Source organism: Petaurus breviceps, unplaced genomic scaffold (assembly GCF_028583685.1).
Source record: "Petaurus breviceps papuanus isolate PSGF00001 unplaced genomic scaffold, PetGlider_PUasm1.0 179, whole genome shotgun sequence".
NCBI classification, from domain to species: Eukaryota; Metazoa; Chordata; class Mammalia; order Diprotodontia; family Petauridae; genus Petaurus; species Petaurus breviceps.
This window is the reverse complement of record NW_027185779.1, coordinates 9,407,679-9,420,282: the sequence shown is the minus strand read 5'-3', so window position 1 is coordinate 9,420,282 and position 12,604 is coordinate 9,407,679. Positions and strand designations below refer to the sequence as shown.

At 38.0% G+C, this 12,604-nt stretch overlaps 1 protein-coding gene across 1 annotated transcript in view; it reads left to right on the top strand.

Annotated features, from left to right (window-relative positions):
* The first annotated feature begins 48 nt into the window (after positions 1-48).
* NECAB1 (N-terminal EF-hand calcium binding protein 1) overlaps positions 49-12,604 on the top strand; it is a 238,226-nt gene continuing 225,670 nt past the window's right edge. The window contains exons 1-2 of the mRNA XM_069086671.1: positions 49-339; positions 7,369-7,393. Of these exons, the coding sequence (XP_068942772.1) occupies positions 241-339; positions 7,369-7,393 (124 nt within the window). The 5' untranslated portion in view covers positions 49-240. The remainder of the gene's footprint in view (positions 340-7,368; positions 7,394-12,604) is intronic.

The window sequence follows — 12,604 nt, the reverse complement described above, 5'->3', positions numbered from 1 at the left end:
GAGAGAGAGAGAGAGAGAGAGAGAGAGAGAGAGAGAGAGAGAGAGAGCCACTGCTGTCATCAGATCTCAGCACAAGCAGCAACTCTGATACTCAGGAGTAACAGCAGCTGCTGCAGCGGTGAACAGTGAACAGTTGCCTCCGCCCCATCCCCAAGCTTAGATCCCACCAGTGCACTCTCACAGCTCTGGTCTTGCTGGCTCTTGCTGTGCTGCTGTGCTGCTGTGCTACAGTGCCACAGGATGGAGGATTCCCAGGAGACATCACCTTCTTCCAACAACTCTTCGGAGGAGCTCAGCTCTGCCCTGCAGCTGTCGAAGGGAATGTCTATCTTCCTAGACGTAAGTACAGATTGGAGGAGTTCCGATCCAAGCAGTAGTACCCCAATCCCCTGTCACCAACCCCCGAAAAGTCTTTCACCCTTTTCCCTTCCTGAAGCCTCTTACATTTGGTGCTTTGGACTTGCGGGGGTGGGATGCCCAGCGCCTGATTTGCCCTGGTCGAGGAGATCGTAGATTTATAACTGAAAGGGAGCCCAAAGGTCATCTACAGGCTCTTTTTGTTTGTTTGGTTGGTTGGTTGGTTGGTTTACAGGAATAGAGAATTGTCATAGCTAGGTCCTCCAAAGGGAAACCCATCGAGCAAAATACGACACGCAGAAAGTCTTTAAAAACCAACTTTAATAAGGAGCTGTCCAAACCTCCCAGCCCTGGGACTACTGCGTCCTTTAAAGAAGCTCCAGGGTAAACATTTCCAGGTGCCTAGGCTCTCTCACAAGGACCGTCTGTGAATCACAGCAACGCCCAATCGAACGATCTAGTGAGTTGGGAAGTTTGAAAGGGGGTTCCAAGAGGATTTCTTACAGTGAGACTTGAGTCAACATATCCTTTTCAGCCCATGGCCCCTCAACAACAAATTTCATTGATGCTTGTGGTTCAGGGGGAACAAAAGGAAAAGCTACAGAATTAAAAAAAAAAAAAATCTGCCTCCCCTTACTACTCCCCTTTCTCCTCAGAGAGCAATTACTCTGAAAGAGTTCAGTTATTGCCAGAATCTTAAGGAGGCATCCTATTAATTCAGTGTGACAAGTGTTGTTTGTACTAGGCTTTCTTTATATGCAGTGTTTATTGTCATGTCTTTTCACTTATCTTTCTGTTGTTCTTGCTATGATTTCTTTCATGTAGTCTCTTTGTGTTCCACCTGCTGTTTTCCCCTACCTCTCCAGACTTCATGTTAATTATCTCTGTATTATGCTTGTTGTTGTCTTCTTGCCATTTTCTTTCTCCCATAATTTCCTCTTTTCTATTTTTACTTTCCCCTTTTTATTTTTGTTTTTCCCTCCCCCTCCCTTTTCTTTGCCACCCTTCACTTCCCTTTCTTGCTGTTCCATGCTTTTATTTCTGGTATGTTTTCTTACTTGGGCCTTTCTTTGTTTGGCATTCTCTCTTACATCTTGCCACTTTTGTTCTGTATAATTTTCTTTATATTAGCTTGTTCTTTGCTTTCTCTTGTCTTCCCACCTTTGGTGATTTTTCTTTCCTTTTCCTACTATTTTATCCTTACTAATCTACTTTTCTTTCCTACTTTTCATCTATGTGGATCCATCTGGGCTACTTCTCATTGTCCCTCAGTTGTCATTTTGGCTTTCTATCTCTGACTTCTCCATCCCTTTCCCAATGGAGGGTGCCATTCCCCACTTAAACTGCAAAGTATTTGAATGGTCAACCCTAGGTGTTACCTCAGAGTTGTCTCTTCTTTTTCAGTGTAATAAATGTTTGTTGAATTGAATTAAACTGATGGAGGAAGGTGGGTAAGTAGAGTAAAGAGAGCTGTGGCATAACAGTATTCTAAGTACTAAACTGCTTTTTTAATGCAGGAGAGGAGAGAACAAAGTAGGAGTAATAGAAGCTAACAGTAATTAGTAATAGAAGTAATAGAAGTTAACAGGTCTATTGAAAGCTGGCTTATTACAGGACTGTAGGGTTTTTTTCCTCAGGAATGGTAATGAAGTGATGTGAGTTTTCAAGACAATGATAAAACAGTGATGATTCAAGAGAGTTGATTTTTCCATTTTTTTAAGCAGATCAAGTTGTTTTATTTATTTATTTTTGGGATAAGAGACAGCTTTAGCACTGATCAGGATTTATCTTGGCAAAATTATAAAGAAGGTACAGTTTGTCTTTAGGGTTTACCAATCTTCCTTTCAGTATCATTCTTTTTTCAATACTCAGGTAGCATCCTTCATTATGGGAATGCACTGAGGTGGGAATCACACTATTTTCTAGGTCTTTTCTCTCTCCTTTTAATTTGATTTTTTTTAACTCAAGAATAGTGTACAGATTTAATCCTCTCACCAAAACTTATCTGTCCTACCTCCCCAAATCTCTCAGGATTCTGACCTCTGTTAGGTGAATGAATTAATCAGATAAACTAAAACATGATAATATGCCAGTTATTATATTATCCTTTCTAAGTTTAATGCCTTCTTGAGAGGCCCTTGGCTAAAGAATTTGTCTATGGAAAAGAGGGAGGTGCAACAGAGTTTCAGGCACTGTGGCAGGCTTGTGGAAGAGATGTTTTATGTTGGTGGGCATTTCAATGCCTCTTAAATTACATCGAATAGGGTTTTGTCCATTCAGCTTCTTTGTAGAGCTAATACCAGCTGTGATTTAAAAACATGAAAAAGAACCTTCATTCATCTGACCTTGCTTAAGAAATTAAGAGCTTCAGTGTGACTTTCTCCTAAGCAACAAGTAAACCCTGGTGATAGAACAGAAATGGAATTGAAATCACTGGAAAACCATTCTTTTCACAGATCCCAATCTTAGCTAAAGTGTTTTAAAGGATTGCTTCTTCAAAAAAAGGAAATTAAATATTATTAATTTCTCATGTGATTAAATTTTCCAAATATACCGAGGTGCAAAAAAAAGTGTGTGTGAGAGAGAGAGACAGACAGACAGAGACAGAGAGACAGACAAAGAGAGGCAGAGACAGACAGACAGAGAACTAGGGACTAGGAGACCTGAGTCTCAGCCCTGGCTTCACCACTAATTCATTAAGAATAAAGTCCTAGGCAAGAATAACACCCATCCAGTCCAGTTCAAACTACAAACCTAATTGATTTAACATTGTTTTTATTAAATAAAATAAAATATCACCAAATGTAAAATATTGACATTCACTGTTCACCAGCAAAGTACAAGGTTCTGAACAATATGTTCAGTGATTGCTCTCCAATAGAAGGCCTTGCCTCCCTTTAAATGCATTCTCTGTGATTTTGGTGAGAAATGCAACACACTGGTGGAATGAGGGACAGGAATATGATCATTTTGTTATAGAGAGTTTTGTTAAATTATTATTTCTTGATCACAAAAAGGATGCAAAAGGTTAGTTTTATGAATCCTATTTCACGGTATCCTTTTATTTTTTGTTCTAGTCTTTTCTCTTTTGGAGTGGGGGGTCTGGAAATGTGATTTCATCAGTATTAAAAATTCTTGGTAAGGAAGTTCCTTCCACTGATACAAATTAGCAATTGCTCTGCAATTTATAGTCTTAGAAACATGGTACACTGAGAGATTAAGTGGGTCAGACAGCCTGCATATGTCAGGAAAATATCTTGAACCTAGATTTTCCTGACTCTCAGACCTGCTATCTACCACTATTTTTCTGTATAATGTACATATGTAGTTTGATTTACTCATGTCTAAATGGAGTAGGAATAAAATATATGTCAGCCTTTTATATACAAAGCCTATTTATTTTTTAAATAATTTAAATTTTATTTTTTGTCAGTCATCCAAGTTGAAATAAATATATCCCTTAGACTTTATTTTAAATGGGTTCAAAATTTATCATAATGACCCAAATAGACAATTGTTATTGTCTCTCTCACAATGAGTTCCATTTATAACAAGGAGACAGATTTTGAGGCAGTTTCTCTTTCAGGGTAGAGCTGTTTGCCTCAGGTTTCCTATTAACAGTTCAATATAGTGCATGATCATATAAAGTAAAATAAAACAGGCAAAAATAATAGCCAGTCAAATATACAAGGGTTATACACATGTCTTTTTATAAATTAGAATCAGTTTTCTAAGGTGTACATAATTAACAGGCATTAAATCAACCAATTATAGAAGCTGATTTAAACAATTAAATCTAGATGATTCCATGATAAATCATAAGAATCAAGCCCTCATTGTCAATAAATCCTTTTGAATATTTAGTAATGGATTTTAAATCAGTCCTCAAACCTGGGAAGCATCCTAGAGGTGATATTATTAAATATGTATAGAAAAGTTGGACAATCACAGAAGAGAATCTAAATTGGGTTAAAATCTTTGATTATCTTGAAAGGCAGGGAAAATGACTTTGCTTTATTATAGTGAGGGAAAGACAACAACTTAGCCATTTCCTTTTATCTTCCATAGCAGCATTCTATGTAGACATATTAGACTATGTGTCTGGTGATCTTGTGGACAACAAAAATTCCTTCTGAATCATTACCTTAATAGAGTAATTGTGATGAAGAAAACAATAACAAACCTAGGCCCATCTAACTTTGCCACTTCAATATCCAAATGAGTTGCCACATAAAGGTCATCATCTCTGCAATATTCCTTTTATATATATATATCTTATCAGTGAATAGAATATAGCCTAAAGGAACATCTCCTTCACCTTAACTTTCCTTTCTGCACTCCACTCACGACTCTTCATCTCACAGAAGCCTTCTCACCCTAGATGTTCTGTGATGATCACGAGGAAGAGGGGGTGGGTGGGAGTAGACTTTCTCTTAGTCATTACCAGCAAGATTCTTGCCAGAGTCCTCCTTAATAAGCTGATCCTTCACCTGGAAGAAGATAACCTACCTGAGGGCCAGTGTGGCTTCAGAAAGAGCTGAGGAACAGTTGATATGATATGTGCTGCCCAACAACTCCAGGAGAAATGCCAGGAGCCAAACAAGTCTGTACAGTTCATCATTCTGACCAAGGCCTTTGATACTGTCAGTCATGAGGGCTTGTGGAATATCATGGCAAAATTTGGTTGCCCGAAGAAGTTTACCAGTATTTACACCAGTTTCATGATGGTTGCACAGGTTCTGGATACTTTCCCTTTCCTCAATGGGAGTGAGCAGGGCTGTGTGCTTGCTCCCATGTTTTTCAGCATGATATTTTCAGCAATGTTTCAGTTGCCTTCAACAGGGACAAAAGTGGCATCAAGGTCAGCTACTGCACTGATGGTAAAATATCTAACTAGTAAAGGCGATAAGGCAAGACTAAAGACATGTTCACAGATGATTGTGCATTCAATGCAGCCTCTGAAGCTGAGATGCAGCAAAGCATGAATTCTCTTTTGCTTGTGTTAATTTTGGCCTAACAATCAATACCAAGAAAACAGAGGTTCTCCACTTGCCAGTATCGCACCATCCATATGTGGAAATATGAGTTACAGCAAATGGAGAACTGTACCTTGACCCCAGCATAGTGATGTCATTTTGGTCCTTTTTGAGAGCTAAGAACAACCACCAGCCAACTCTAGACCTTCATTCTCTGATTCATGATCCCTATAATTACCTGGGCTCTCTTTTCTCTGTATTCATTATGTAACCAAAGCTTCCAAGGCATCCATTCTGGGCTCTGTCTTCTAGATGGTTTTTCCTAGGCAACATTCAGATACTTTCTACTAAGTCCAAGACATGAACTATTGCAGTCTGCGTCAGTGGACAGAATGGCCACTCCAAATCAAATCACAGATCCAAGGGCCTTTTTCTTGTCCTTGACCACCTAGTACCATGTGACATTGTGAATCACCCAGTCCTTCCTAATACCCTTTCTTCCTTCTTTTTGTCCTATCAGTGTATAGTTCTCCTCCAACTTCTATGACAGATCATTGGTCTCTTTTGGTAGCTTTTCATGGTACACTGGGAAAAGTACTAGCTCTGGAATCAGAAGACCTAGGTTCATATATCACCTCTGATGAATGCTTCCTGTGATCTTAAGCAATTCACTTAACCTCCTTGGGTCTCAGTTTCCTTATCTATAAAAATGAGAAGACTGGACTATAAGGCCTCTGGGGTCTTTTGGCTTTAGATCTATAATGCTATGATACATCCCTTGAATTTACTTGGTCTTCCATGATTCTGACTTCTGTCTTACATTTTTTTCTAACAGAGAAACAGACCTTAAAGCTGAAAGGGACCTTAGTGACTATTTGGAGCAAACCTCTCATTTTCCCAATAAGGAAACTGAGGACAAGAGAGGTTAAGTTACTTTCTCATATTCACATAGCTAGAACATAACTTGGATGCCATTTGAATTCAAGTTGAATAGACCAGTGGTCTCCAAAGTGGGTACCCTGTGACCTCACAAAGACTTGACATGATTATAAGGAATATATGACCAACTAAGTGGAGGGTGGGTTGCATCCCACACTCCTCATGATAGTAAATTCATACATCTATACATACACTCACCCCTATATATGTATTGTGTATATACAAAATAAGGCTCTAAAACCCCAGCTCTAAATATATCATCTTAGGAATTCTTTCTTCATCCCTTCTTCCTCTTCAGTTGCCACATCCCCCAGGAATCTCTAAATCACTCCTCAATCCCTTTGTCCTAACTTCTGCTAAGTTAAAGTGATCTCTCACTCATCAATTTTCTCATGAAACTTTTCCTAGACTTTATCATGCCCTTCTCCCTTGTATAATGGCTACTTGTGTGTCTCCCTTCCCATTTAAGCTGTAAGATCTTTGAAAACAGAGTCTGTTTTGTATGCTTAGCATCTTATACAATGCCTTAAACTTATTTGATTTTTAGTATGTATATGTTGAATTTAATATTTTGAAATATTGGTTATTTGCAGAGTAGCAAGTCAGAGGCAGAACTGAGTACCAGTCTGGCTACTAAAAGGTAGTGTTTATAAATAAAATAAAATGTTAACCATTGGTGCTTGAAAGTTGCTCCTCCCCAAGAGTCTTGTGAAAATAATTCTGAAATATTATTCCCACGATTGAAATTTATCTTATATAAAATGGGGAGTTACATGCACAATAGGGATATAGAATTAAGTGAGTAAACACATATTGGGTCATCAGGGAATTTTTCATGAAGAGTGTGTTTTAAATTAGTTACTAGGGGGAGCAGCAGATTGATGCAAAGAGATAACGATGTCATCTGACATATCCATAGGCCTCTTTCCTGCCTATTTTTTGTCTCTGATGCCAGGTGAAAAGCCTCTCTCTAAATTTAGAATTAGTGGGGGTTTCAAAATAGCAGACTGAAATATACTTTAACTTATGGTTGGGTACATCCTTTATCATGTCACCTATAAAAGTGGTAATTCTGTTATGTCCTCTTTCTTTCTAGATACTGAGAAGAGCAGACAAAAACGGTAAGACCAAATGGTTTCACTTCCTTCTTTTTCTATCTCCTCTTTTGTCAACCATGTCAGAGAGGGCACTAACCAAGTGGAAAACAAAACCTAGCCCACTTGCAACATCAATCACTGAACCAGCATAGTTAGATCTAAGGATTCATGTTAAAGTAGAAGAGGTCTTACATTTTACTTCAGGAGATCTTACATTTTATTTTATATTTACATGTTCCCTGGAGCCTGTGGTTCATGAGGGCCATTGCCACTGGCATTTTTTCCCTTGTAATTTAAATATATTTCTAGAAAAGCAGAAAGAGATATGGATTAGGATTGGAAGATAGGAGTTTGAATCCTCATTAATTACTACACTTGTGGCCTTGGGCAAACAAGTTTATTGATAAATAACTGATGTTTATGTAAAATTTTAAAGTTTGAAAAGTAATTTCCATGCATTATCTCATTTGAGCCCATAATAACAATGGAGGCTACAAGTATGAGTATCCTGATTTTGCAGATGACGAAACTGAAGCTCAGAGAGCTTAAGTGACTTGCCCATGGTCACATAATAAGTGTCTGAGGCAGGATTTGAAACTCCTGTCCTTCCTTACTTCCTTACTCTCCACTACATCATGCTTTGATTCTCAGTTTCTTCACATGTAATATATGGGTAATAATAGCTTTTCTAGCAATTTCACATGGTTTTTGGTGGATAATTGCCTTTAAAACCATAAAACACTATACACTTGGAAGCTGCTATTATTGTTGGATAAATATAAAGACAGTTGCCCAGGGGCTGCCACTGAATGCATGGGAGAGTACCTGGAAAAGTTCATGACTACTTCCTTTATCCACAACAGTGAGAAAGCAAATCCTATAAGTAATTATTATGTCTGATAGACTAATGGAGATGATATTACAATTCAATTGCCATTTCAATTAGTGTCAAAGACCAAGCCAGTATAATAAATGCATTTGATTGTTTTAATTAACCAAAAAACTTTGTATTTCAAAAAGTACCCTTCAGCACTATAATATAGGCTACCAAAGTATGACTTATTATTAATGTAATACTGGGGCCATGAGAGGACATCTTAAAGTGATTTTTGGCAGACTGGAGATGTATAGAAACCCTTCACTCTCGTAGAATCTCATGTTCTGTCTATGCATAGAAATTACTGTCAGATTGCAGTTCTGACATGTTAAAGACATGTTGTACTTCACTAGTCATTGAGCATTTTTATGAGGAAGATACCAGTCGACCACTATACATCTCTGCACAATTAGCAGAAATCACTCAGAGAAGCAATGGACCAATAATATTTGGTAACTTAACTATATCTTCCCAATAGAATCTTTTCTCAGACTGAGTTGTAGAAACTGATGCTACTGAATCAGGGTATATTTTTAATCCAAATTAACAAATTCATTTTTGTTGTCAGGTGAAATGAAGTGTTAAATGATTTTCTTATCCTTATTCTTCTATGTGGTATTGATTGACACCAATTAGTCTTGCCTGATTGTCCACCCTCCAGTCAGCCCAAGGCAAAAAGTGGCTTAGGGCCTCTCACTTGATCTGTGTTCTTCTTCCACCTCACAATATCTCTCCTGTTATATCATGTTCTTATGTAGGCTTTGTGACTTCTCACAGTTCTTTAACATTCCTCATTTATTTTTTGATGTTTTCTTAAAATTTGATGTCCAGAAATGATCAGTCTTCCAGAAATGGTCTCACCAGAGCAGACCAAAGGACTTCCACTTCCCTTATTTTAAGCAGTTTTAGATTGAACTTGTGATTTCATTGTCATTGGGAATTCCCAGTAAAGAAACACCCTTAACTGATACATATCAAATGATCCCACACCTTATAGTCAAAGTCTGTGTCATTCCCAGTCAGTATGGGTAAGAAGTAGAAACTAAACCTAGGTTTTCATAACTCTGAGACTAGCTTTCTAAACTGGGGGCTACATTATTTTGCTTCTGGACAGACTAGATAATATGCCTGTCTGTGCAGCCCAAGATACTGACTTTAAAAAAAAAATGTTGACCATGTTGTGATTTCATCAATGTGGGAAATTCTCCAGTGAGATGCATCCTCTCTCATGACAGAAAAGTACCTGCTCTCCATCTTTATTTTCTTAGACTTCCCTGGGTCCCTGAGAGGTTAAGTGACTTCCTGGGTTCTTACCACCTACATGGGTCAAAGGTGGGATTTAAGCCCAGGTCTTCCTGACACCACGACCAGCTTTCTGTCCACTACATCATATTGATTCTTTTATAAAAATGTTAAATAGCATAGGGTGAAGCATAGATTCTGGGTCACTGTGGTAGGGGCTTTTTCCCAAATTAATCTCTTAGTTGGTGACCTATTTCATGCACCTCGTCACTCAACCAGGTTCAGATCAATCTAAACATAACTCTAAGGCCCACATCGTTCTATCTTATCCACAAGGACAGTGCAGTATGGGAGATGTTTTCAAAAACTTTTGAAATTTGATGAACTAATTTTATGAAAGAGTTAATAATAAGAGTTAATAAGAGATAATTTCCAATAATGTTATTCCACACAAAGTCAATTTGTTTTTTTGAAGAGTAGATAGTACCTTGACTGAATTCAATTCAATACACATTTTAACATTAATTAAGTACTGTGCTAGGGAGCCAATGATAAATAAGAACCAGCTACTTTCCATGAAATCATGCTTTATGTAGGGGTGAGCAAAAATGTTATACACACAATAGGTACATCACACAAAGTAGGGCAAAAGAGAGATTCAAATGTGCTCTAGGAAACCTTTGGGTAGAATCAGAACACTTTCAGATGAGAGGGTTTGGGAAGGGTCCTTGAGGAGCTGCCATGTTTAGTTTGCTATAAGTTTAATAGATGTTTAATATTAATAACAGTAGTCTAGTTTAGCTGAAAAGTGTGAAGGAGAATAAAGTTATCTTGGGCTAAGAAAGTAGGCTAGAGCCTTAGAAGACAGACTAAAGAGCTTATCTTTTATCTCAAAAGTAATTGGGAGCCACAGAAGGTTTTTGCAAGAGAGCAATCAAAACCTATAAACTGTGAAGATCGTTTTGTCAGGTTTGTCAAGGGATGCATTAAAATCAGAAAAAAAAAAACCTAAGCAAAACCAGCTACTAGATTATTACAATGGTTTGAAGACAAGGTTATATGGGCTTGAACTCAAGTAGTAATAGCATGAACAAAAAAGAAGGAATGGATATGATAGGTATTTGGAGGTAGAAAGGACAAGAGTCAGCAGCTGATTGGATCTGGTGGCTGACGGGGAGGGAGGGCTAGAAGAGTGTTTTAAAGCTTTGAAGTTGGGTGACTAGTAGGATGGCAATGCTCTCATCAGAAATAGGGAAGTTGGGAGGTAACAGAGTGGGAAGATGAGCTCACTTTTGGACATATTGTCATTGTGACAGGAAGTTGGTGGTGCAGTGAGTAGAGCCTGAATAGGCCCTGAAGTCAGGAAGACTCATCTTCGTGAGTTCAAATCTGACCTCAGATATTAACTAGCTGTATGACCCTGGCTAAGTCATTTAACCCTGTTTGCCTCAGTTTTGTTTGCTTCAGTTTCTTACTCTGTAAAATAAACTGAGGAAGGAAATGGCAAACCACTTGAGTGTCTTTGCCAAGAAAATCCCAAAATGGAGTCACAAAGCGTCAGATGCATTGAAGCAACCAAACAACAACAACAAAATGCTTGAGAGGCCTATAAGATAGCAACAGTGGGCAGCAGTGATGTGGGATTTGAAAACAGTGCATAGATTTACTGAATATTTAGGTTTAGTGATTATTATTAATAGTAAAAAAGTAGAGAAATATCTACATATAAATACATATATTCATATATATTACATATATGTTTTATATGAATATATAATATGTTCATATATATTACATGTGTGTATATATACCAATATCATGAGATGATGGCAGGAAGAATAAAAATTTAAGTATAAGAAAGGCCTGAGCTTGTTATGTAGAAGATGAGGTCAGCAAAAAGGAAAATTAGGGAGAAATTGAGGATGAAAGATGAAGTAAGAGAAAGGGAGAACTTAAAGGAAATAGATGGAAGGAGAATATGAATTATGACAAAGAAAACAGGGAGATATGTGATCAAGGATGCAAATAGATGAAACTAAATTGCTAGAGGCAGACTATTTTTTTTTAAGCAATAGGGGTTAAGTAACTTGCTCAAGGTTACACGGCCAGGTGTTTCTGGGTGGGTGCCAAGTGTCTGAGCCCGGGATTCGATCTCCAGGTCTTCTCAACACTGGAGCCAGTGCTCTTACTTGCTGTGCTACCTGGCTGCCCCATGAGGCAGACTATTTTATCCTCTGAGACTGGAGTAAAAGAGAAGAGCAGATTTTGAAGGAGGAGGAAAAATGACATAACTCATGGTCAGTGACCTGTTTTCAATAAAATGATGAGGAATCATCTGCTAAGAGAAAGCACAGGGGGGTGACGTTGTTGTTTGTTGTTTGACCTTTATTCTTGAAGAGGTGGGATTTGTAAAAAGAAGGAGAAAGCTGAAAACAACCCTTACAGGGATGTTAAATGGAGACATGAATTTGTGGTGGGCCCAATCTTCATTCCTCAAGTAATGTTTATTGTCTCAAGAGTATGATTTGAGAAGGTATATGGGGGACATAGCTCTGTTGAGCTTATATCCCAAAAAGGTCAAAGATAGAAAGAGGGGTCACACATAGACCAAAATGTTTATATCAAAAAAATGTCTGGAAACAGAAAAACTGGAAGCAAAGTGGGTACCCTTCAATTGGGAACAGATAAATAAATTGTGTTGTGAAATGATGGATATAAGAAGTTCTAAGAGGCATGAGAAAATACATAAACTGATGCAGTGAAGCAAACTGATGTAGGAAAATAGTATACACAATAATTACAACAATTAAAGAGACAGAACAATAAAACTAAATTTAATATTGTGTAATTATAAAGACCAGCTGTAATGGTAATGGAATTTAAAGATCCCCTTGTATTGGCTTGGTTTAAACCCAGAACTTGTGAATCCCACTTGTGGGATACATTTATTGAAGTAAAGAGAGGGGGCTGAACTGGGAGGAGTTGGTGCCATGGGTAGAAGGGCCCAAGCAGATTTTGGGAGCACCATCACAGAGGCAGAGAGACAGAGAGACAGAGACAGAGACAGAGACCGAGACAGAGAGACAGAGAGAGACAGAGAGAGACAGAGACAGAGA